We start from the raw sequence: 27,497 nt of genomic DNA, 5'->3' as shown, positions 1-27,497 counted from the left end.
TTTACTAGACACCTACTATATGCCAGAAACTTTGCTGGGCCTTGGGATATTATAGTAAGCAAAAAAGTAACAGGCTCTGCACTTTATAATCTAGTGGTCGAGAAAGAAATCAGACAAGTGAATTTGTGGTTAAAAATAAATCAAATACCATGAAGGAAGAAACATGGCTTTCTAAAGCTCATAATCAAGGAATTTGTCTCCTGCTGGAAGGTCAGAGAAGGCTTTCTTGAGAAAATAAGGCTTGAGTTGACAACTACAGGATAAATGAGATTAACAAGGTAACAGTGGAGAAGTTACAGGCAGAGGGAACAACATGTACAAAGGCCTAAAGTCATGGTGCCTTACTTATTAGAAGAACTGAAGACCACAAATGTAAAAGCAAGGAAGAGGAGCACACTGGATGAGGCTTAGAGAGGCTCAAGGAAGAGGGCAGGGAACAGATAATGGACATGCTAACAGACCAAGTTAGGGTATTGGGTGATTATCACAGAAGCAATAGGAAGTCATTAAAGTGATAAACATGTGACCAGGTATGGATTTATACATATTTTCTGAAAAATTAAATGGAGAGGCAACAGAGTAGATAAGTAGTTAAAAAGTCATTCTGGCGACACGTGGGTGGCTCAGTTGGTTAAGCATCTGCCTTTGGCTCAGGTCATGAACCCAAGGTCCTGGGACTGAGTCCTGTGTGGGGCTCCCTGCTCAGCGGGGAGCCTGCTTCTTCCTCTGTGTGCACATGTGCTCGCTCACTCTCTCTCTCTCTGACAAATAAATAAATAAAATCTGGGGAAAAAAAAAAAAGGTGATTCTGTGGCCCATGAGAGATGACAGTGACTTGGACTGAGATGGTGACACCAGAAATGGAGAGAATTAGATGATTTAAGAAGTATATTTTTTCAAAGATTTATTTATTTATTTGTCAGAGAGAGAGACAAAAGGCACAAGCAGGGGGAGCAGCAGGCAGAGGAAGAAGCAGGCTCCCTGCTGAGCAAGGAGCAGGACTTGATCCCAGGACCACGGGATCATGCCCTGAGCCGGAGCCAGACACTTAACCAACTGAGCCATCCAGGCATCCCAAGAAATAATTAAGAGACAAAACCAACAGGAAATGATGATAGACATTCTTGGTGAGAATGGGGAGATGTATCAAGGAATATCAAGGATGACAGGGTGGACGGTGGTGTATTCATTAAAATAAGGAATGAAGAAAGAGGACCAAGATCAGAAAGCAAAGAATGCGTCTGTTCTTGGACATGGCAAAGTCTGAGATGTTCTTAAGATATCCCTATCTCTGACATTTGGGACTAGAGCTCAAGGTCTGAGTAGGCAAAATACATAAATTTGTGGGTTATTTGCATGGAGGTGGAAAACAGTCATAGATGTGGATGAAACTGCCTAGAGTTAGGATGCTGAATAAGAAAAGGGCTAAAGACAGGGTACCTGGGTGGCTCAGTCAGTTAGGCATCTACCTTCAGCTTAGGTCATGACCCCAGGGTGCTGGGATCAAGCCCTGCATCATGCTCCCTGCTCAGTGGGGAGTCTGCTTCTCCTTCTCCCTCTGCCATCGCTCCCGCCCCCAGCTTGTGTTCTCTGGTTCTCTCTCTCTGTCAAATAAATAAAATCTTAAATAAAAAAAAAAGAAAGAAAGAAAGAAAAGGAAAAGAAAGGAAAAAAAGAAAAGGGCTAAAGACTGAGCTTTAAGGAGTCTCCACATCTAACGGCGAGGTAAGCCTGAAAGGGGAGAAGAGTGACTAGAAAGGAGAAAGGAAAACCAGAAGCAGCCCACAGAGGAGCCAATAAACAACCTGAAAAGGTCATGTATGAGGGGGACTGAAAAACGTTTGCTAAAAATGCATACAGATGTCAAAAACTAAACATTTACATTTAATAGGAAAGACACTTTCTAGGTATTAGGTTTCCTATTATATCTCTACCATGATTAGAAACAGAGCCACATAGCTTTTTTCCCATAAAGGATTAGTAAAGGCCAAAGGATTAAAAAATCTCTTAACCCTATCAAATTAGAACATTGGCTATGCTAAATATACAATACATTTATAATTGCAACACATACCCTAGCTTCATTTCCTTCTATAGCTCCACTTAATCTCCCAAATGAATAAATTAGACAGTCTTTTCTATTGTAAAAGTTTACAACTAAGAGAACATCTTAAAAGTAATGACTTTTTTCCTCTCTTTAATTTTGGATTAAATGCCAGTTAAATGATTAATAATCATCCAAGAGAGTCCTGAAAGTATTCAGCCTACATGATCTTTTATTAAATGGCCATCACACAATATTCCAATATGGGGACTACTGTACTAACACCAAATAATTCAGAATAAAAATAATGTCCAAAAGATACAGACATCAATATGGTAATCTGAAAAGCTAGGAAAACAAGAGTCTCACTTGAGTTCTGCCCTGTTACACCCTTGTTCCCTATTTGGTGTTAAACATCCCTTCTCAAGAGAAACAAATGGCAAAAAAGCCCAAGTGTAGCAAATAAGAACAGTAATGTCTGTAGCCAGCTTCTTTCACACACAGATACCCAGAAGAGAAGTTTACAAAGAAACCGACCTTGCAAAATAAATGAAACTTATGTTTAGCTAAAAAAGAACTTAAAGGGCACCTGAAATGGCTCAGTCAGTTAAGCACCTGCCTTCGGTTCAGGTCATGATCCCAGGGTCCTGGGATCGAGTCCCGCATTAGGGTCCCTGCTCAGTGGGGAGTCTGCCTCTCCCTCTGCCCCTTCCCCCTGCTCATGGTCTCTCTCTCAAAAATAAATAAATAAAATCTTAAAAAAAAAAAAGAATTTAGAACCATACATACCTATGTCAATTCCTCTTCGGACAGTACTTTTGTCAGAGTCCTGATGACCAATCAGATCTTCTACCCAATGAATGTAGTTGAGTCTCAAGGGAACCGTAGGAATCAGTCTTTCCAATGGAATATCAATAGAAAGTCCAAAATCTTCCTTTAGAAGAGTACAGGTCAGAGCTCTGACTGCTTCGGGGTCTTTAAAATTAAGACTGAGGAGTGAAGAAAAAGAAATGAAACCGATTAGTAAGATTCATTATGCTATACAAGCTTTGTGGCAGCCAGACAATATCAAACACCCATTTGAATTTTCTAGGAGACCACACATAAATAGCTATGCAGCGCATTCAGCGCAGTGACAAACACATATGGGTGTTTAACACAGTCATAGCATATGAAACGCTCTATAAATTTCCACTGAAAACACTGCATTTTCATACAAGGACCATGGAGGACAGAAGTGCCTCTGTTCCAATTCCTGCCCTTTTGTCTCCTTACTCAGTTATGTGACTTTGGACAAGTTATTTAACCTCCATGAGACTGTTTCCTCAGCTGTAAAATGGGAATAATAATACCTATATCATAGTGTTGCTGTGAGATAAATCTGAGAAAAGTTAGCATAATGCCCAGTACATAGTATCTATTATACAAATGCTATTTTTTACTAACATAATTTGACTTCAGCACTTTTTAAAAATCATATTTAAAAGTGGAAAGAGGGGCGCCTGGGTGGCACAGCGGTTAGGCGTCTGCCTTCGGCTCAGGGCGTGATCCTGGAGATCTGGGATCAAGCCCCACATCAGGCTCCTCCGCTATGAGCCTGCTTCTTCCTCTCCCACTCCCCCTGCTTGTGTTCCCTCTCTCGCTGCCTGTCTCTCTCTCTGTCAAATAAATAAATAAAATCTTAAAAAAAAAAAACAACACTTTCATCACCCCAAAAGAGACACCTCATGCCCATTTGCAAGCCATTCCTTATTTCCACCGTCAGCTCTAGGCAACCACTAATGTACTTTCTGTCTCCACAGACTGGCTTCTTGTGGACATTTCATCTAAATGAAATCATAAAATATGTGGTCTTTATGTCTGGATTCTTCCACTTACCACAACAGTTGTGAGGTTCACCGACAGTGTAGCATGTATCAGTACTTCATTCCTTTATGTGGCCAAATAATATTCCATTGTAGGAATAACTGCATTAGTGGTTTGTTTATCCATTCACCACTTAATGAACATTTGGACTGTTTCACTTTTTGGCTCTCATCAACAATGGTGCTTTGAATATTCACAAGCAAGTCTTCATATGATATGATCCATATATGATATTTACATTTAACTTTTAACTTTTAAAGAAACTCTGCCAATATAATTATTTTACTGTTAAAATGCTACTAAAGTGGAGCCCTTAAAACAAAACCAAAGATCTTATTTATAAATGGGGCAATGAAGAGAGAGCAGAAAGTCAGTAGATGGGACTGAACTAAGAAAGCAGCTTCGAAACTGCTCTAAATTCTGGCCTAACATTGTATGTTCCCATCTTAGCCATCAATTTGAAAAACTCAATGCCGACAGAAGGAAGAGTGCTTTATCCATCTGGCTACCATGGAAACTACAGGTAGACCCACACTCCACCATCACCCAAAGCAAAAATATTCTAGAGTACAGGAGTTCAGAAATCTGGACTTTAATCTCGATTCTGCAATCCACTAGCCATGGACTAAAGGTTACCTCAATTCTTAGGTCTCGGTTTCTCCATCTATAAACTAAGGGATTAGACATAATAAAAATCTAAGGGTCCTTCCAGGTAAAATTTTAAGGGTTTATGATGCATACTATGAATCAGTAAAATGTTATTCATGTAAATATTTGTAGAGCAAATTATAGAGAAATGGAGCAATCAATACAGTTACTGAAGACATAGAATAACCAAACACCAGTAAACATTTCCATTATCCTCCAGTGTGTTACCTAACAAATTCTTTATGCTTCTGCTTTATGATAGTAAGCATTTAATAACACTACTGAACACATATTAAGGAATATACAGTCAATGGTTGCAGATGACATGATCTACTCTTTATCTTTTTAAGGTGGGGGGCACAGGGAGAAAGAGAATCTTAAACAGGTTACACTCCCACAGTAGAGCCAACACAGGGCTCAATCTCACAACCCTGAGAGACACAATCTATTCTTTAAAAAAACTGTTCAGAAAAACAAACTTTAGGGGCGCCTGGGTGGCTCAGTCGTTAAGTGTCTGCCTTTGGCTCAGGGCATGATCCCAGAGTCTTGGGTTCGAGCCCCACATCAGGCTCCTCCGCTGGGAGCCTGCTTCTTCCTCTCCCACTCCCCCTGCTTGTGTTCCCTCTCTCGCTGGCTGTCTCTCTATATCAAATAAATAAATAAAATCTTTTAAAAAAAAAGAAATGAAAAACAAACTTTAATAGTAAAAGAATTTGTGAAGAGTGATGACAAGCAGGATTAGATTTCAGGAATACATACAAAATTTGTTATCTGTACAAAAACACACTCTATACTTGAATGTATGGTATCTTATGACCTTGAAGAACGCTTCAGGGTGGGGTACCCGGGTGGCTCAGTTGGTTAAGCTTCTGTCTTTAGCTCAGGTCATGCTCTCAGGGTCCTGGAATCAAGCCCCACGTTGGGCTCCTGCTCAGTGGGGAGTCTGCTTCTCCCTCTCCCTTTGCCCTCCCCCCAGCTCATGCTCATTCCCACTCTCTCTCAAATAAATAAAATCTTCAAAAACAGCAACAACAAGAAGAATGTTTCAGGGTACTAGTTTGTGGCAAAAAAAATAAAAGAGATTAAGAATAAAAGGAGTGTGAACTGGTGCACCCACTATGGAAAACAGTATGGTGGTTCCTTAAAAAATTAAAAATAGAACTACTGAGAGACAAACCAAGAAACAGACTCTTAACTCTAGAGAACAAACTGATGGTTACCATCAGAGGTGTAAAATAGGTGATACGGATTAGGGAATGAACGTGCTGTGATGAGTACTGAATAATATACAGAACTGTTGAATCGCTATTATTGTATACCTGGAAACTAATGTAAAACTGTATATAAACTATACTGGAATTAAAAAAAAAAGAAGAAGAAGAACTACCATACAGTCCAGCAATTTCACTTCTTTTTTTTTTTTTTAAAGATTTTATTTATTTATTCCACAGAGATAGAGACAGCCAGTGAGAGAGGGAACACAAGCAGGGGGAGTGGGAGAGGAAGAAGCAGGCTCATAGCAGAAGAGCCTGACGTGGGGCTCGATCCCATAACGCCGGGATCACGCCCTGAGCCGAAGGCAGACGCTTAACCGCTGTGCCACCCAGGCGCCCCAGCAATTTCACTTCTGAATATTTATCCAAAGAAAATGAAAACACTAACTCAAAAAGATATATGTACCCCTATGTTCACTGCAGCATTATTTACAATAGTTAAGACATGGAAACAACCTACGTGTCCAGCAATGAATAAATGGATAAAAAAAAATGTGAAACCACACACACACACACACACACACACACAGAATACTATTCAGCAATAAATACGAATGAAACCTTGCCATCTGCAATGACAATGGTGGACCCTGAAGGCATTATGCCAAGTAAAACAGATCAGACAGAGAAGGGGAAATACCATATGATCTCCCTTAAATGCAGAATCTAAAATGAAAAACAAAAAACACCTCATAGGGGCACCTGGCTGATTCAGTCGGTAGAGCATGCAACTCTTGATCTTAGGGTTGTGAGTCCAAGTCCCACACTGGGGGTAGAGTGTACTTAAAAAACAAAAACAAACAAAAAAACCCCATCATAGATAGGAAACAGACTGGTGGTTGCCAGAGGCATGGGGTGGGTGAAATGGTGAAGGGGGTCAAAAGGTATACATTTACAGTTGTAAAATAAATAAGTCATGGAGATGTAATATACAGCATGGTGGCCATAGTAAGTAATATTATACTGCAAATTTGAAAGCTGCTAAGAGAATCTTAAAAGTCCTCATCACAAGAAAAAAATTGTGACTATATGATGACAGATATTATACTTATTGTGATCATTTTTAATATACACAAATATTGAATCATCAGGTTATATACCTAAAACTGATACAATGTTATATGTCAACTATACCTCAATTTAAAAAAATGAAATTTTAATATAATCTATAGCAAACAGAAAGAAGATGGCTATAGTGGAATCTCAAGAGATATAATCAGAACCTAGAAGCAGTGAGCATACCTAGCACTCCAGATCTTGGTTTCCAAATACCACTCCCACTAAAAGGAATCAGAGTTCCTTAGTCAAATGGCTATTCCAGGTTTGAAGTAGGAGAAAGTTTAAGATGAGCCTGGAACACTTCAATGTATCAGAAAACAGGACAGGCCCAAAGATGAGGAAAGTCAAAAGGACGTGGGCCAGTTAACGAAGCTCCCACTGACCAAATCTGGCACAATTTGAATGAAGAATGCTATCAAGTGATTATAGTCCACAGAGTAAAAGAAAAACATAGGAGTCCATAGCTCTTATTTACAGTGAAGAAATCACAGCTCTTATTTACAGTGGAATGATAACTAACAAACGTAGAAGAAATCACAGCTCTTATTTACAGTGGAATGATAACTAACAAACGTAGAAGAAATGAAGGAGCTAGAAAATTACACTTGGCAATCACCACGCTCCTAAATGTTTCAATTAAGAATCATCAATGGATGCTAAAAACGGTAGATAAAAATTCAATGGAAACAAAATATTTACATGGTCTCAAAGTACTTCCCCACAAATTATCACACAGGAGAAAATAATAACTCTAAGAAACCTGATGAATACCACCTTAAACAAGCGATCAAAGTTAACACCACTAATCATGGAACAAACTGACATCATATGCTTCAATGATACACCAAGAAGGACAAAACAGGGGCACCTGGGTGGCTCAGTCAGTTAAGCGTCTGCTTTCAGCTCAGGTCATGTTCCCAGGGTCCTGGGATCAAGCCCCACATTGGGCTCCCTGCTCAGCGGGGAGTCTGCTTCTCCCTCTGCCTGCCGCTCCTCCTGCTTGTGTGCTCTCTCTCAATGACAAATACATTTAAAAAAATGTTACAGAAAAAAAAAGCATGCAAAATGAAATGGAATTCAGGAATGAGATAGTGGTGATAATGATGGCACAATACTGTCCACATACTAAAAACCACTGATTTATACAATTTAAAAAGGTGAATTTTACAGTATGTGAACTATATCAAAACAGATGAAATGAACAGGAACAAGAAGTTAAAATTTAGGGCCCCTGGGATGGGGCCCTGCCTCCGATCCAGGCTCAGTGGGAAATCTTGTTCCTCTCCCTCCACCTCTGCTTCACTGAAGCTGCCGCCCATCAACTCCCTCCACCTCGTGCTCTCTCTCTCTGTCTCTCTCAAATAAATAAATCTTAAAAAAAAAGTTAGAGAAAAAATAATAAATATGGGAGAGGCAGATAATGGAGACCCCTCATACACATAATTGGTGTTCCTGAAGAAGGGAACCAAAGAAGGAGAACAAAGAAATTATTCAAGATAATCCCCTCTCCTCAAAAGAAGATTTACTGAGCCCTTAGAAAAACCAATTCAGAATTAGCAATACCAACACATATACCAGAAAAGTTACTAGACTTTGAAGATTAAGAGAAAAAAACTATACATCTAGGCAAAATAGTTAAACCATCTATCAGGGGAAGAAGGGTAGCCAAGGTAAAAAGACTGGCTTCAGGGGGTGCAAGGCTCAGTTGGTAGGCATGTGACTCCCCTTGATCTTGGGGTTGTAAATTCAAGCTCCACACTGGGCATAGAGATTACTTAAAAATAAAATCTTAAACAAACAAGCAAACAAAAAGACTGGCTTTAGACTTCCACAGCACTGTTTAATAGCAGAAAATAAAAGGACACAGAGGGGTAAAGAGGGGTAAAATGTTACTCAACAAAGCCCTAAGAGGGGTAAAATGTTACTCAACAATTTTATGCTCAGCAAAATTGTACTTCAAGTATAATGACAACAAATAAACATTTTTGAGCATACAAGAGCTCAAAGTTCAACCAAGGCAGGGGACAAATAAAGAAACTAGGGCAAAAGACTAGCAGTGAGCACTGAAGCTATTTTTTTTTTTTAAGATTTTATTTATTTATTCGACAGAGACAGCCAGCAAGAGAGGGAACATAAGCAGGGGGAGTGGGAGAGGAAGAAGCAGGCTCATAGCGGAGAAGCCTGATGTGGGACTCGATCCCATAACGCCGAGATCACGCCCTGAGCCGAAGGCAGACGCCTAACTGCTGTGCCACCCAGGCGCCCCATGCACTGAAGCTATTTTAACCAGAGAACTAAGATTAAAACACCCGTGGCTACACAACAGAATTTAAGTGTTTGTAAACCATAATAATGTACATATAATTAAAATTAAGGAGGGGAGATGGAAAAGGAAGAGATATTTAAGTACATTATTTCCTCAACATGGGTCAAAAGATTTTGTGCAAAGCTGGTAAGTAGCAGAGACAGAAGTACACATTTAAAAATATAAATACTAGAAAAATTAAGAGAAATAACATAATCGAATAAAATCAGGTGGTGAAGAAAAGGGAGATGAAAACCAGATCACACAGTGTAAATAAAGGAAAAAGAAGCAATCAAAACAAAGCACAATATAAAATAAATGTGAATGGTAAACTCCACTATAAGACTCTCAGATTAGATTATAAAGACAAAACCAGTAATCTATGCTGTAAACAAAAACTATGCCAAAACACAGTGATCCAAGTTCAAGCAAAAGTATACCAGCCAACTGTAAGGAAAAGAGAAAACGCACTGGATAACCATCAATTTTGAGGGGGGATAAAAAGCATTCACTGGGATGAAGAAGCAACTGTGCAGGAACAGTCAGAAATACAAAATGCCAGAGAAAAGCCCCAAGAAAAGCCTGGAGAATAGTAATTTCTTTTTTTTTTTTTTTTTAATAAAGTATACTTTACCCCAACTTGGGACTCAACTCATGACCCCAAGATCAAGAGTCATATGCTTTAGCAACTGAGCCAGCCAGGCACCCCCAGGCGGACAGTAACTTAAAAAGTGATAACCCCTTTACATTTAGGTGGGGATTGGTGAGCCTTTAAAGACCAGTTTCTACAAAACTGTGCACGTAGAAGTTTATTATATCAATATGCGCTAGCAATAAGTCTCATTAAAATATATTAAGCCTATTTAAAGGGGAAGTCTATTCCTAGACATCTAAGTAGATATATTAATTTTGTCATTTGTGGGGGCTGATAAAAACAGAATTAGTCCATGGGCAAGCAACCTTGAACACATTTCTGCTTCACTCAATCGCACAGCAATTGCCTCAATCAATTAAAAAAAAAAAAGGACCTGTATTACCTTTGGATTTCTTCCTCAGTTAAAAGCTGTACAATCTCAGGTTCCACAAGATAAATGATGTAGCAAAAAAAGGGGGGGAGGTATTAAATACATAAAAACTTTACTTTTAATTCTAATAAGAATGTTGCATTTTACTCCTGTGAAATCTGTCAAGTATGTGAAAAAGATGCGACAACCCCCTTTCCTTCAATGAGAGAGACATAAAAATCAAATTTTTACATATGGAAAGTTCCCATCTCCAGTACCACTAAGGCATTCAAATGAATTCACATCCTTTATTCTATAACAAAAGCCTAATCGATTAAGCTTCACTGCTAAACACACAAATGAATTATGTCCCAATATAGTGTCTATGTCCAAAACCTCAAAATCTGAAATGTAAAAATTCACAATTTTTCTATCAAAGAAACTTAATAGCCTAGATACCTTAAAAAATAAGCTTAACAGTATTACCTTGAACAGTATAACAGCAACAGCAGGACACCTGATAGGACATAATTATTATCCCATAACTTCTGAATGTTACTTTGCACTGGCATTTTGAATAAAATTATGAAAATCAGGGATTGCAAACTCAAATATTTACATGGTGCTACTCAAAATGCCAGTCCTAACAAGATACAGAACTTGTGCTAGCCTGAAAATCAGCACACTGAAGAAAGTCATTCAACCAAAGAAATGTCTGTTGAGCTTAAACATGTAGCACAAGGTCTTTATCCCTGTGGACAGTAACAAATAGTTTGTGGACGAGCCACTAGTTCAATAACCACACTTTTAGGAAGCATTATGCCAGATGACACAAATGGCCATTTCAAAAGGTATGATCACCACTCAGTTCCAGGTAATTAACTTCAACTGAGTTTACCAGCCATCTTGCCAGAGCTCTAAAATTTTCAAAGGAAACCAGCAAACCATAATTTTACATGGAATTCCCCTGATTCTTAAAATCTATGTGGGCAATAAACAACTGCAAGCCTTACACAATTCACAGGCTGTCAGGTTGTAACCTATATTGTAAACAGTGAATTACCAAAAAAAAAAAAAAAAAAAAAAAAAAGCTGGGGTACTTGGCTCCCCCGTACTTTCAAAGATGGAATATAAAAATGTTTCAATCCCGGGATGCCTGGCTGACTTAATTTCAGGGTTGTGAGTTCAAGCCCCACATTGGGTGCAGAGATTACTTTACTTTGTTCAACTGAATTATACGGAATAGGTTAGAATTTTTAAGAAGTTGTGACAGTGGGCATTTACTCCTTTATTCATTCGACAGATATTTATCATGTATCAACTATGTGCCAGGCACTGTGCAAAGTACTGGAGATACAGACATGATCTCTCCCTTCATGACAGTGACAGCAGAGGTTAGGTATTCATCCAAGAATCATTCAAATACACGTAAAATTGTCACTGTGATGAATGCTGTAAAAGACAGGTACAAGGTGCTGTGAAACCTACATAAGTAGTGGAACTACCCTGGAAAAATCAGAAAAGGTAACTGAGCTAATAACAGAACAGAATAAAAATTAAGAAAGAAAGAACTGGGGGAAGGGAACACCACATTAACATGAGTTAAGAGGCTGGATTAAGGTGGTGGTGGCAAAGCTAGGGGAAAGTGAAAGGAATTAAGAGAGATTCAGGAGGGAAAATTTATAAGATTTGCTGATGGACTTGTATGTGAGGTGAGAAAGGATGTATTCACAGATATCCCCTAGGGTTCTGCAACAGGATGGACAGTGCCATTCACTGAAATTGGGAACTCTGACAGAGAACCATTTTTTAGGATAAATACCATAAATCTAAGCTGAATCTGAGACATTCAAGTAGAGACACTAAGGAAGCAGTGACCTCTAGGTATAGAGCCCAGAAAATTGGTCTGGGGCAACAAACGTATGAGTGATCTGCAAACAAACAAGTAAGGCCCTGGAGTGATAAGAATGCTTAAGGGGAAAATACAAAATTAGAAGAAAAAAGAGCTCTGCACTAAGTCTTGAAGACTCCTTTAATGGCTGTATATACAATCATTACAAAGGAAGCTACATAAGGAGACCAAAAGGATGGAAGAAAGTGTGGTGCCAAGGAAGCCAAGGGAAGAGAGTGTCCATTAAGAACAGCGTCAACAAAGTAACCTGCTTCTCAAAAGTCAACTGAAAACCAAAATTGCATTTAGTGACACAAGATCACTGGAAACCCTTTTCAAGAGCTGCTTCGGTAGTGGTGGAATTAGAAACCACCCCGGAATAAGCTGAAGATTAAGTAAGGTGTGGGAAAACTGAAGACAGTAAAAATAAACAATTCTTCAATAAGTTGTTATGCAAGGGAGAAGTGAGATGGGGCCGTGTAAGTGGTAGTGTTGATGGAGAGATTTTATTAGTAATTTTTTATTTTATTTTTTTAAAGATTTTATTTATTTATTTGACAGAGAGAGAGAGAGAGCACAGCAGGGACAGCAGCAGGCAGAGGGAGAGGGAGAAGCAGGCTTGCCAAGCAGGGAGCCCGATGCAGGGCTTGATCCCAGGACCCTGGGATCATGACCCGAGCCGAAGGCAGAAACTTAACGACGGAGCTACCCAGGCGCCCCTATTAATTTTTTAACTGAAGACTCGAACATGTTTAAAAGTCAATGGAGGGGCGCCTGGGTGGCACAGCGGTTAAGCGTCTGCCTTCGGCTCAGGGCGTGATCCCGGCGTTATGGGATCGAGCCCCACGTCAGGCTCCTCTGCTGTGAGCCTGCTTCTTCCTCTCCCACTCCCCCTGCTTGTGTTCCCTCTCTCACTGTCTGTCTCTATCTCTGTCAAATAAATAAATAAAATCTTTAAAAAAAAAAAAAAAGTCAATGGAAAGTCACAAAGACCACATATTATGATTCTATTTATACAAAATGTCCAAAACATGCAAATATATAAAGAAAGTAAGCAGATTAGTGTGGTTGCCAGGGGCTAAAGAGCGAGAGGAAGGAGTTGGGAGTGACTGCTGAATAGGTTTCTTCCAAGGGTGAAAATAATGTTCTGGAATTAGTGGTGATGCTTTGTACAACCCTGTGACATAGTCAGAACAACTGAACTGTACACTTTAAAATGATGATTTTAGGGCTAGTTGGGTGGCACAGTCGATTGAGCATCTGACTCTTGGTTTCAGCTTGGGTCGTGATCTTGGGGTTGTGGGATGGAGCCCCACAAGAGGCTCTGCACCGAGCACAGAGTGTACTTCAGTTTCTCTCTCCCTCTGACCCCCCTGCTGTGCGCATATGCTTTCTCTCAAATAAATAAATAAATAAATCTTTAAACAATCAAATAAAAAGATTTTCTAGTATGTGAATTATATCTCAAATTTCTAAAAAGTCAAAGAGAAGAAGCCAGTTGATAGAGATTAAATAATTAGGAGAAGGAAAATCAGACTAAGGTTCCTGAGATGAGGGGAGAGTATGGGATCCACATGACAGATCTGCTTAGAATATAGTAATAATAATAGTAATAGAATTATGAATAATAATTTGTTGAACAAAACCAAAAGCAGATCCATGGTCTTGCTGTGTTTTCCACGAACTCATATTTATCCATGACTAATAATTTCTCCGGGGGGGTGGGGAGAGAAAGATGAGAGAAGTGGGCAGAGTCAGAGAATCTTTTTTTTTTTTTTTTAAGATTTTATTTATTTATTTGACAGAGAGACAGCCAGCAAGAGAGGGAACACAGGCAGGGGAGAGGGAACACAGGCAGGGGGAGTGGGAGAGGAAGAAGCAGACTCCCAGCGGAGGAGCCTGATGTGGGGCTCGATCCCAGAATGCCGGGATCACGCCCTGAGCCGAAGGCAGACACTTAACGACTGCGCTACCCAGGTGCCCCAGAGTCAGAGAATCTTAAGCAGGCTCCATGCCCAGCACGGACCCCAACACAGGGCTCGATCTCACAACCTGAGCCAAAAGCAAGAGTCGGACACTTATCAACTGAGCCACCAAGGCAGCCCCCTAAAAAATTTTTTTAACTTTACCATGCCATGGGTCAAATAAGCAATTAGATAGTAATATCATACAAAAGAAAAGATCCTGGAACAGTGGCAATGACTATTAATAAACAACCTCAGACTAACCAAAGAACCCAAAATCCTACTTGCAAAATGATAAGAAACTGTGATCAATCAAACTGATCTCTTAAATGCAGATCGCTGTGCTAAAGAGCAGATGACAGGAAATAAAAACCTAGTCATCCAAACACCTCTTTGGCCTTCGAAGTACAGTTAAGAGTACTCCAACTTTTCTAGCAAAGCCCAGTGACTTACCCTATATTCACTTTTAAAAATTCCAAAAAACAAAAAATTAAAAAAAAAAAAAACCCTTTTGGGCTGTCTGGGTGGCTCAGTCAGTTAAGCAGCTGACTCTAGATTTTGGCTCAGATCAAGATCTCAGAGTCTGGGATCAAGCCCCACGGCGTCCCAAGTCTGGCTCCATAGTCAGCAGGGAGTCTGCTCCCTATCCCTCTGCACCCCCTCCTTGCACTCTCTCTCTCAAATAAATAAATACAACTTTTAAAAAAAACTTGGGGGACATCTGGGCGGCTCAGTCAGTTAAGTGCCTTTAGCTCAGGTCATAATCTCTGGGTCCTAGGATCGAGCCCCACATCGGGCTCCCCCACTTCGCAGGGAGCCTGCTTCTCCCTCTCCCTCTGCCTGCCGCTCCCCCTGCTTGTGCTCACTCTCTCCCTCTTTAATAAATAAAATCTTTAAAAAAAAAACATTTATGTACTTATTTATTTATTAAAGATTTTATTTATTTATTTGACAGGGGGAAGTGAGAGAGGGAACACAAGCAGGGGGAGTGGGAGAGGGAGAAGCAGCCTTCCCGCTGAGCAGGGAGCCTGATGCAGGGCTCGATCCCAGGACCGTGGGATCATGACCCGAGCCAAAGGCAGATGCTTAACGGCTGAGAACCCAGGCACCCCAACAGTATTTTATAACTATATGGAGAATGCTTATAATGTCAAGTCGGGGTAAAAAAAAGTCCTATATCTGCATCAAAACTACAATCACAAAAAATACTATATATGCATAAGGACAAAGACTTAGAAAGGAACACAAAGCAATTTGATCTTCTGGGCGTGGGAGAACAGTGACATTTTTCGTTTATGTATGCAACATTATCATCATAAATGTAGTTAGGAAGGGCATATTTCTATAATTTTCCCATTAACGTGGTTTTTTTTGCATTATAAAATGTCTGTATAATTTCAAAAAACAAAAATCTCCTTTCCAAAAAAGGAAAACAGGCTCATGGTTCCAGGATACTTTTCCATGAAAGAGGGACAATTCTGTTAGAAACCAAACCAGGATATTTCCCACGGTGACAACAATCACCAAAGACAGTACTGCAGCTTAAGCATTAATTACACAGCTTCGTGAAACATTTGGAGCAAGAGGAACGGCATTATAATTAATGTTTTCTTAGTGCCTTCAAATAGAGTTGTTTATATAAACAATTCTTGTTATTAAAAATACATATATATGTTCACCTTGATGGACTACAGCATATAATTTATTAATAAGAAACTACATCTTTTTTTTTTTTTTTAAGTAGGCTCAATGCCCGGTGTGGAGCCCAATACAGGGCTTGAACTCACGACCCTGAGATCATGATCTGAGCTGAGATCAAGAGTCAGACGCTTACCCTACTGAGCCACCGAGGTGTCCCAATAAGGAACTACATCCTAATTACCGAAGTGTACAAGACATCAAGCAGAGGCTAGTCTAATGAAAGAAACTGAAAAAAATCTATGAAGATCTGATTCTTAGTCTTTGTTAGCAAGGCAAGCCTTCATTTTCTGACTTCTAAGAAAACATAGACACTAATCTAAGGGTTGGAAATCCTTTTGTAGGACAAAGTCTAGTCATCTGGCTTTACTAGCTAAATATCTAGGTCAATGTAGCACCCTGGGACATTAAAAAGTCCTGAACAGAGGCAAGATCTTTTCTCATTCTCATTTCTGAGATCACCGGAACTAAAATTAGCTTTCACGTGGAAATCAGCAACTTATTCCATCAAGTCTTTGTTGTTTAACACATCCAGCTTCACAAAATAGCCTATTGTCAATAGACTCATGTCCGATTTCCCCAGAGTGACTCCTGCTCTGCTACTGATGAATACAGTATTACCATTATAGACAGAGTTTGGAAGGATACATTCTGTGACCCATGGTTAAAATAACAATCATTCTAACACTATAGAGACTCCACCTCATGTAACAACAATAAAGGTTAAAGCCTCCCAACCCAGTTTTCCGACACTTGTTTCTATTAATTAGATCTTCACTGAGGGGTTAAAAACGTACTGTATAATGTATGACAAAACCCTTCAACGCTGGGTCTTCGGTTTAAAAACAAATCATTTAAGTGTCACACTCTATCCAAACTCAACTGACAGGGATCAAGTAAATTGCAGGATATCTCCATGGGGTTGGTTACTGTGAAAAAAGTACGAACTAAAATCTAGTTTCCACGGTCAGATATGATTACAAAAAAGCAGTGATAGGTGCAGGTCAGAAAAACAGAGAGGGACATCACACTAGCAATCCTAGTCACCTTATCAGTTACACAAGGCACAACAACAGTAAGAGTACCTATCATTTGCTAAGTGTCTATAATGCTGTCACTTTACATGCATTATCACTAACCTTTATGACAAATATCCAAAGTACATCCTTTTATCCCTCTTCTTCAGCTGAGGAAATTCAGTCTCAGTAAAGTTATCTTATCTCCCTTATCTAAAGGGACACCTGAGTGGTTCAGTGGGTTAAGTGTCTGCCTTTAGCCTGGGTCATGATCCTGGGGTCCTGGGATCGAGCCCCAAGCTGGGTTCCCTGCTCAGTGGGGAGTCTGCTTCTCTCTCTGCCCCTCCCTCTGCTCATGCTCTCTCTCTCTAATAACGAAATAAAATCTTTAATTACTTTTGCTTATTACAAAAAGAACATCAATGTGTTTGAACACCACAACTCATAACCTTTTAGTCACTTTCTGTGCAGAGCAATCAGCAAATACTTTGGTTTTAGCTTGAAACAAAATTATGTTTTATAATCTGCAACATCCATTCTACAGACTCCAAGATGTTCCATGGAACTGCACTGTTAAGAACCTACGAACTAGATATTTAGATTATTTCCAATTTTTCTTGTCATAAACAGCTTTAGGATAAACACCTTTTTTTTTTTAAAAGATTTTATTTATTTATTTGACAGAGATAGAGACAGTCAGCGAGAGAGGGAACACAAGCAGGGGGAGTGGGAGAGAAAGAAGCAGGCTCATAGCAGAGGAGCCTGATGTGGGGCTCGATCCCATAACGCCGGGATCACGCCCTGAGCCAAAGGCAGATGCTTAACCACTGTGCCACCCAGGCGCCCCTAGGATAAACACCCTTAAACGAACATTATTTCTTTTAAGTATGTTTTTTTAGAACTTTCAAGGTTGCAGTTTACCAACATTTTCTCTATGCCATTTGACTACATTTTTGCCATTGATGATGTTTTATTTATTTTTTGAAGATTTTAGTTATTCATTTATTTGAGACAGAGCCAGAGAGTGAGCAGGGGGAGGAAGAGAGGGAGAGGGACAAGCAGACTCCACACTAAGCGTGGAGCCCAACAGAGGGCTGGATCCCATGACCCTGAGATCATGACCTGAGCCAAAATCAAGAGTCAGATGCTCAGCCAACTGAGCCACCAGGCGCTCTGATGGATATTTTAATAATTTATCTTTTCTAATTTGGTCCATTGTCTTTCCTTGTGTGAACAGTCCATTTTTAATCCTTACCTTTGTCTACAAAGGTTTCTTACTTTTTCTTACTGTCTTATAAGAGTTCTTTATATTGAGAAAGCTAATTCTCTGCCACATGCTATAAATATTTGCAGTGTTCTGTTATCTTTTACTTTTAGTATTTCCTGACATGTAAAATTGTTTACATCTCATGTAGTTGAATCCAGCCATCTTTTCTTTTATGAATTCTATCCTTGGAATATACGTAGAAAGACCATTTCTATACCCAAAGTTAAGACATTTACCTACATTTTTTCTAGCACTTAAAAAAAATATATATTGAAATCATTCAGCGATCAGAATATATTTTACATAACATATAGGAAAAAAATTCTAAATACACCCTCCCCATGTCTGTCCCAACTGCATCTATTAAAAGTCCATTACTGGGGGTCCCTGGGTGGCTGTTGGTCAAGCATCCAACTCTTGGTTTTGGCTCAGGTCATGATTTTGGAGTCCTGGGATTAAGCCCCACATTGGGCATGGAGCCTGCCTGGGATTCTCTCTCTTTCCCCCTTTGCCCTCTCCCCAGGAACACGTGCTCACACCCTCTCTCAAAAAAAAAAAAAAAAAAAAAAAAACCCCATTACTGAAAAAAATGCTGTCTCATCCCTAATGAACTGAAATGCTGCCTTATTCTACACTACAGCCTTTCGCCATAGGATGGTATCTTACTTGACAGGTTCTAAAGTAAGCACATAAAGTGAAAATCCAATATGGTCAAAATTATACACTGGAAAATCTCTTTAATCATTTATAGCACTGTATAATATTCACATGATGAGAAATACAGAAGAGTCAAGACTGATTAAGAAAGGAAGATTCACCCTGTTTTCACTCTGCACTCCCTCTGGGAGGTACCATTGAGTCAAATGACAGGCAGGAATCATCCCACTAGTTAATGTGCACATGCAATTGTACCGCTGTTTAGACTTAGGTGTGTTTCAGAATGCCACTCTGATGGCCCACTCTTGCTCCAATACTGTACTAATATTTTAATTACTCTAACATAAATATCTAGATATTAAATATCTAACTTAAATATCCAGATAGATATTTAAATATATTGTGAAGTTCAAGTTCACATCCTTACACCTTTCTACCACCCATCCATCTTTTTTGCTTTGAGCATCTTTTCTTTGAATTTTGGAAACATTATACCAATTTTTCTCCCAAGAATAGGGATTTTGACTGGGGGAAGCAACAACATTTTAACTATATATATAGAGTTATAGTTTAGTTATAGTTATGTATGTGTGTATGTGTGTATCTATTAAGATTTTATTTATTTATTTATTTGAGAGAGAGAGAGAGTGCAAGCAAGGGTAGGGACAGAGGGAGAGGGAGAAGCAGACTCTTCTGCTGAGCAGGGAGCCCAACATGGGGCTCAATCCCAGAACTGTGGGATCATGACCCAAGCTGAAGGCAGACACTTAACCTACTGAGCCACCCAGGCACCCCCAGCTCAGTCATTTCTTACTGTTATAAGCCTGGGCAAGTTATTTTAAAAGAATGTGCATTCATGGGGTGCCAGGCTGGCTGAGTCGGTACAGCATGTGACTCTTGATCTTGGGGTCATGAGTTTGAGCCCCATGTGGAGTGGAGATTGCTTAAATAAATGAAACTTTAAAAAAAAGTGGGGTACCTGGATACCTCAGTTGGTTAAGCATCCAACTCTTGATTTCAGCTCTGGTAACGATCTCAGGGTTCTGAGATCAAGCACCGCACCCAACTCCACACTCAGCATGGAACCTATTTGAGATTCTCTATTTTACCCTCTCACTCTACTCCTTCCCCTGCTCGCGAGCTATCTCTCTCTAAAATTAATAAATCTTTAAAAAAAAAAGAGAGAGAGAATCTGCATTCACATTTATAGGTGAATCAAATTTATTGATTATATTATTTAGACCCCTATCAGCAGTATTTAATGTTTTTTGGGTCAATGACCCTTTTTAAAAGTGAAGTTCTAAAATATAGGTTAGAGCTCTGAACCCTATACCTCCTCAAGGAAAAAAAATACACTTTTTTTTTTTTTAAAGGTAAGCTCTACACCCAGCATGGGGCTTCAACCCATGACCCTGAGATTAAGAGTCTAGGGACTGAGCCAGCCAAGCATGCCCCCAACACAAGTATTTTTATCTAATTGTTTTCAAAGCATTGGTGAATCCTTTGAAAAGTCCCTAAGGCCATTGCTCTATTTTTGTCTACTTGGTTAGAAATACAAGGAAAAATGTCTCCAAGTTATATTTCACTTTTAAAAAGATATTTCTGTGTTGTATTTTTCAAAATGCTAAAGTCTTCATTTTTTAATTTTTTAATTTTTTTTTAAAGATTTTATTTATTTATTCGACAGAGATAGAGACAGCCAGCGAGAGAGGGAACACAAGCATGGGGAGTGGGAGAGGAAGCAGCAGGCTCATAGCGGAAGAGCCCTGATGTGGGGCTCGATCCCACAACACCGGGATCACGCCCTGAGCCAAAGGCAGACGCTTAACCGCTGTGCCACCCAGGCCGCCCCCTTCATTTTTTTAAACTTTCAAATTATTGCTTTTTTTCTTAAAGATTTTATTTATTTACTTGACAGAGAACACAAGCAGGGGTAGTGGCAGGCAGAGAGAGAAGCACGCTCCCCTAGGACCCTAGCATCATGACCTGAGCCAAAGGCAGTCGCTTAACTGACTGAGCCACACAGGAACCCCAAAATTATTGCTTTTACTAATGTAAACTAGTCCTCTTTTTTCCAATTTGATGCTTTTCTGCCTTCTATTTTACTTTTTCTAATTTGGGGACACTCTCATTTGCCTAGGATATTTTTGCCCATCCCTTCATTTTTCATTTACCTGTAATTAAGTCGTTTGTGAGGTGGGTGGGGTGGGGGTGGGTTAAACAAGTGATGGGCACTTGCTCTGATGAGCAGCAGGCAAACGTAAGTGATGAATCACTAACTCTACACGTGAAACTAATAGTACACTGTATGTTAATTAGGTGGGATTTAAATTAAAACTCGGAGAAAAAAAATAAGTATGCCACTTGTACATGGCACAGACTCAGATTTTACAGAGGAATTCTTGAGAGTTTAACCAATTTATTGAATGTCCACTTGCCAGACACCTTTAATCCATTCAGATACACTGTAGTAACAGATCTGTTTGGTTTGCTCTGAGCAATATTTAAAAAAATATTAATCTTAAACCATCTTGAAAACCCTCCTCTGGTTCCTCCGGTGTCTGAACAATCAAGTGAACTTGCCTGCTATGAAAAGCTCTGTTGTGACCTGTTCTTTGTTTTCCTTTCAGTCTCATCTTGTTATCTCCCAACTCGGTATCCTATATCCACTTCAGCCCCACCTACAAGCAGTTCTCCAAACTAAACACACCTTTCAAAAAAATCTGTTCTCTATACCGGAATTCTTTCCCACTTCTATTCATTCTTCAGTATTCAGCTCAAAGACCCAGGCCTTTACTAACACACCACCTCCACATCACTGCTTTGTCCCTCTCTTCCAACTTTCATTTTCAATTGCCAAAAAAATAACCCTGCTTGAGTATCCCGCAGCCTTCTCAGATTCCATATGCCCCAAACTGAAAATCTCACCTCCCCACAAATAAGCTCATTCTCCTTTGTTCCCTAACTCAATAAACTAGGTACTACCACCCATCCTCTTGCTAAGTTAAAATCACAAGCACCATATCTGGCTCAGACTCCTTAATTTCCACCATGTCCTGCTAATTCTATTCATGAATTTCACTCAAATTCATCGGTGATTTCTATCCCTCCTCCCTCTACCTAGTTAGGCCACCAATGTCTAATCTGGATTACTGAAACCATTTCCTACTCACTTCCCTATACCTCCAATCTTTTTTTTTTTTTTAAAGATTTTATTTATTTATTCGACAGAGATAGAGACAGCCAGCTAGAGAGGGAACACAAGCAGGGGTAGAGGGAAAGGAAGAAGCAGGCTCATAGCAGAGGAGCCTGACGTGGGGCCCGATCCCATAACGCCGGGATCACGCCCTGAGCTGAAGGCAGACGCTTAACCGCTGTGCCACCCAGGCGCCCCCCCTATACCTCCAATCTTAATTTCCCCTGCAACCCACCCTCCCCAATGCTCCTAGAATACTTCTATCTAAACACAACTCTGAACATGTTATTCCTCTGCTTTTAAACTTTAGTGGATAAGGACAGGGATGGGTAACTCTGAAAATACAAGAACCCTCCACACCATGCCCTTAAAATAAATTCCAAACCCCTAGGGCACCTGGGTGGCTCAGTCAGTTAAGCGACCAATTCTTGATTTCAGCTCAGGTCATGAGATTGAGCTCCGTTCCGCATTGGGTGTGGAGTCTGCCTAACTCTCCCTCTCCCTCTGCCCCTCGCCGTGTGGGAGCACACTCTCCCTAAAAAAGGATAAAACTAGGGCACCTGGGTGGCTCGGCTGGTTAAGCATCTGCCTTCGGCTCAGGTCGTGACTCCATAGTACCAGGATGGAGCCCCACACAGGGCTCCCTGCTCTGCAGAGAGTCCGCTTCTCCTCTGCCTCTGCTCCTCCCTGACTGCTGCTCGCTCACTCTCTCTCTCTTACTCTCTCTCGCAAATAAATAAAATCTTAAAAAAAAAAAAAAAAAGACTACTAAAAATAAAAAATAAATTCCAAACTCTTAAGTGGGCCTTATGAAGTCCTCCACGTGTAACCCTCCCGAGGCTCATCTCCTGTCGTTTGTCCACAACATCTTAGACACACTCAGCTTTTCCACTTCCTCGACTGCTCAGTGCTCCGCACACACTGCTCCCTCTGCCTGTAACACGCTTCTATCTTCCTACTCATTCTTCAGCACAACCAAGACACCACTTCTGTTTCAAATCATTCTCTAAATTCCAAAGTCGCAGTCAGGTCTCCCTTCTATGTGAGTCCACAGATTCTGCCACACCAAAAGCTTCACTGCTTATTTACATGTCCACTTCCCCCACAAATGTGTGAACTCCAAATGGAGTAGTCACTGTCTTCCTTATAATGGCTTTCCTAAAACTTAGCACAAAATGGTTAATCAACAGGTATTTGTTAAGTAATTAAGTACAATGATAGGTATACAGAGGAAACAAAGAATAGCAAAACTGTAGCCGTCCCAACACTACATGGACTAAATAAAACATTCACATACGTAATTATCGAACAAAGATTTAAAACAATGGTAGGGATGATCTAAACAAAGAAATACGAACTCAATCTCTCTAAGGTTTTCCCCAAAGTAAGGTGCCAAAAATAATTCTTCAGAGTATGCAAAGAAAATATAAGAACTCTTATTTAAATGCTTAATTTTTAGTTTGAATTATGTTTTCTAATATGTTTAATATAGTAACACAGTCAGTTGTACAAGCATTGATATGGAACTGTCCTCAACTTTTAACTGTATAGACAAAAAAGCTTGGATACCGTAGTTCTAGGGCATTTGATCTTAACTTTTGTGTACTGGGGGAGGATGAGGGCCCAGATAGCTTTCAGAATCTGATGAAAACTAAGGATTATCTCCCAGAAAAATGAGTATAAATATACACATTTTTTAAAGATTTTATTTGACAGAGAGGGAGCATGTGTGCATAAGCAGAGGGAGTTGGACAGGGAGAAGCAGGCTTCCCACTGAGCAGGGAGCCCAATGCGGGGCTCAATCCCAGGACCCTGGGATCATGACTGAGCTGAGGGCAGACACTTAACCAACTGAGCCACCCAGGCACCCCTAAATATACATATTTTTAAACTTTTATACGATTTCTAGGCTATCTTGCCCCTCAGGTTAAAACCTGCCCTAGGACCTCCATTTCTAAATCCATAAGGAGACTGCTAGTAGGAAGAGGTCATCAAAATGCCTCAAGTCCTGTGATGCTATTATCCTCTTCTCCACAATCCTGTTCCTCCTGCTCCTCATAGTTCAATCACCACACCTTTCCCCAGGGAGCCTTGGAATGTCCAGCCTGTGATTCCCATACAGTTTAGGAGTGCAGTTAAAGATTTCCTTCTCAAAGGTATAACACACATCAGTTATTCCCACACCATTCTCATATCATTACTTTCTTAATTTTTAAAAATCAGCTTTTTAACTAAATTTAACTTTTAAAAAAGATTTTATTTATTTATTTGAGAGAAAGAGAGTGTGAGCAGGGGGAGGAGCAGAGGGAAAGGGACAAGCTGACTCCACACTGAGCACAGAGCCCAATGAAGGGCTTGATCTCACAACACCAAGATCATGACTTGAGCCGAAATGAAGAGTCAGACACTTAATCAACTTGAGCCACCCAGGTGCACCTTAACTACGCTTAACTTTAAATTTATTGACATCCCGGGGCACCTGGGTGGCTCAGTTGGTTAAGCAGCTGCCTTCGGCTCAGGTCATGATCCCAGAGTCCCAGGATCGAGCCCCACATTGGGCTCCCACTCGGACAATCGTTCTCTTCCCCCCCCCAAATTTTTTTAAATAAATTTATCGACATCCTAAGTAATAGTATCTGTGAAATCATTTTAGATGTCTGGTTATTATTTTCATACCTACATCAAAGTAAACACACTTAAAATAAGGACTCTAATTTAAATAAAAAATAAATAAAATAATCCTTGCTAAAAATAAGTAAATAAAATAAGAACTCAAGGTCCTCATCAGCGCCATGTTTTAGAGCACAATCCCAAGGTTTCTGCACTTAACTCTGGGATCCCTACTAGGTAAGCAATAATTCAGACATCAAGCTTTCTTAAAGCCATAAAAAAACTAGAAAGTATTTGGTCCAATCCTCTCATTTTATAGCTTAAAAAGATGAAACCCAGGAGTGCCTGGCTGTCTCAGTTGGTTAATTATCCAACTCTTAATTTCAGCTCAGGTCATGATCTCAGAGTTGTGAGATCAAGCCCCAAGCAGAGACTGGGTGTGGAGACTGCTTAAGATTCTCTCTCTCTCTCCTCACCCCCAAAAACAAACAAAGATGAAGCCCAGACAGGTTAAGTGATTTGTCCAAGATCAGATGAGAAATTTCAGGAAATGTCTAGGATTAGCATTCAGATGTACTATCAGTCCAGTACGCTTTCCACTACCCTGTGTCCATTCAGATTATACTAGAATAATACAGTACTAAGAATTCTTCATGTTACCTACCTCACTCTTCCATTCAGATTTATCTGAACATGCTGCTTAAAATCTGGGTATTTGGTTGCCAGATATGCAAAGTCAGGAGGTTTGTCCTTGTATCTATTTCTTGCATGCATTGATTTACTCAGAGCCATCTTTAAAAAGAAGAAAAGGAAAAAAGTCAACATATTTAATCAAAAAATACATTAATGGGGAAAAGCTGTGTTTGCCAAGTCAACAGTTATAGCCAACATATTATTGCCAATCAACTGAGAAAGTAGAAGTTATATTTTTTTAAATGTACACAACAAATAAACACATGAAAATATGCTTAACATCACCATGAGTCATTAGGGAAATGCAGATCAAAACCACAATATCACTTCATACCCAGTAAGATGGCTATTATTTAAAAAGAAAAAAAAGATGAGAAGTGTTGGTGAGGATGTTAGAAAATTGGAGCACTGCAGGTGTGAACGTATACAATGGCTGTGGAAACAGTTCATTGGTTCTTAAAAAGTTAAATATAGAATTACCACCATATGATCCAGCAATTCCACTCCTAGGTAACGCCCAAAAGAACTGAAAGCACGGATTCAAGCAGATATTTTCACATCAATGTTCACAGCAGCATTATTCACAACAGCCAAAAAGTAGAAACCACCCCAAGCATCCATATATGGATTAAAAAAATGTGGTACATACATAAAACGCAACGTCCTTCAGCCATAAAAAGGAATAAAATTCTGATATGCCCTACAACATGGATGAACCTTATTATGCTAAGGGAAATAAGCCACACTCAAAAGGACAAATGTTGTATTATCCCACTCATATGGGTACCAAGAATAGGCAAATTCATACAGAGAGTAGAATAAAGGTTACCAGGGTTTGGGAGGAGATAGGAATGTTAAGTTATTATTTAATGGGTATGTTTAGGATGATGAAAAACTTCTAGAAATGAACAGTGGTGATGGTTATATAACAATGTGAATGTACTTAATGCCACTAAACAGTACACTTAAAAATGCTTAAATGGTAAATCTTATGTTATGTATATTTTATCACAGTTTGAAAAGCGTATGCAACATTTTTTTTTAAAGATTTTATTTATTTATTCGACAGAGACAGAGACAGCCAGCGAGAGAGGGAACACAAGCAGGGGGAGTGGGAGAGGAAGAAGCAGGCTCATAGCAGAGGAGCCTGATGTGGGGCTCGATCCCAGAACGCCGGGATCACGCCCTGAGCCGAAGGCAGACGCTTAACCGCTGTGCCACCCAGGCGCCCTGCAACATTTTTTTTTAAACCATGAAAACTGGAAACTATTCTTTTGAAAGCATCAAAGGGGCAGTATAATCTACACCCAAGAACTAATAGTCAGAGGTTAGTTTTTACAGGTGTCTTGTATGGACTGAATATTTGGTAGCACATTATAAAGTCACTAATATTTCAAAATATATCTTCTATTTTACAAATTTCAGTCCTGTCATTCCTAGGTAGCTAAAACCATATGAAAACAAACAATTTTGTCTTCTTCCAGATTACAAAAAAAAAATTCACACATTCATAGCAAGATATAAAAGTGAAGAAAAGCCATTGATCGTAGTGTTTTGTTTTTTAAGATTTTATTTATCCATTTGAGAGAGAAAGAGAGAGCGAGCACAAGCAGGGTGAGGGGCAGAGGGAAAAGCAGGCTCTCTACTGAGCAGGGAGCCTGATGCGGGGCTCAATCTGGGGACTCTGGGATCACAATCCGAGCCAAAGGCAGACACCCAAATGACTGAGCCACCCAGGTGTCCTGATTGTAGTGGTTTAGTAAGTTCTGCAGTTGGTCATTTTAAAAATTATTTTAGTGCATATCTCTGGGTGGTAAGTGATTTGTATTTTCTTCTTCACATCATTCTGTATTTTCCACTGTTTTTTATAAGGTGCATTCATCTAAACAGCGTTAGGTAAGCCAAAATCCTAGACATCACCTGATAGTTCTATACTCCTCCCATATCCCAAGAAGTCAACAGTTACGTGGATTTTACCTGCTAAATACCTCTCAAATCCACTATTTCTTCCCTACTCCACCAATATCAGCCCAGTACAAGTCACCTAGATTTAGAACAGCCTCTCACTTGGTCACCCTGAATCCACTCTTAGTCTCTCAGATTTCCTCTTTCCACCTTGCAGAGATCATCTCTTAAACACAGATCTCACTATGTCTTCCTCTCTATGCCTACTTGCTCAAAACTTTACTTAAGAGTACAAACAAAAATCATTACTTCCTCATACTTAATTAAGGCCCAGCAAAGTGTGGCCTTACCTATTTTTTCATTATTGGGTTAAGTCACACCTCCCGTTGCTCTTCTTCCT

At 39.7% G+C, this 27,497-nt stretch overlaps 1 protein-coding gene across 2 annotated transcripts in view; it reads right to left on the bottom strand.

Annotated features, from left to right (window-relative positions):
• The window catches only part of METTL16 (methyltransferase like 16), a 75,855-nt gene that overhangs the window by 43,214 nt on the left and 5,144 nt on the right, over nucleotides 1-27,497 (bottom strand). For both annotated transcript variants that reach the window (XM_002918022.4, XM_019798349.2), the window contains exons 2-3: nucleotides 25,164-25,291; nucleotides 2,834-3,033 (exon numbers count right to left, since the gene is read on the bottom strand). In XM_002918022.4, the coding sequence (XP_002918068.1) occupies nucleotides 2,834-3,033; nucleotides 25,164-25,291 (328 nt within the window). The remainder of the gene's footprint in view (nucleotides 1-2,833; nucleotides 3,034-25,163; nucleotides 25,292-27,497) is intronic.

Source organism: Ailuropoda melanoleuca, chromosome 13 (assembly GCF_002007445.2).
Source record: "Ailuropoda melanoleuca isolate Jingjing chromosome 13, ASM200744v2, whole genome shotgun sequence".
In the NCBI taxonomy this organism is placed as follows: domain Eukaryota; kingdom Metazoa; phylum Chordata; class Mammalia; order Carnivora; family Ursidae; genus Ailuropoda; species Ailuropoda melanoleuca.
The sequence above is the reverse complement of the archived record's forward strand: the minus strand, read 5'-3'. Positions and strand labels throughout refer to the sequence as shown.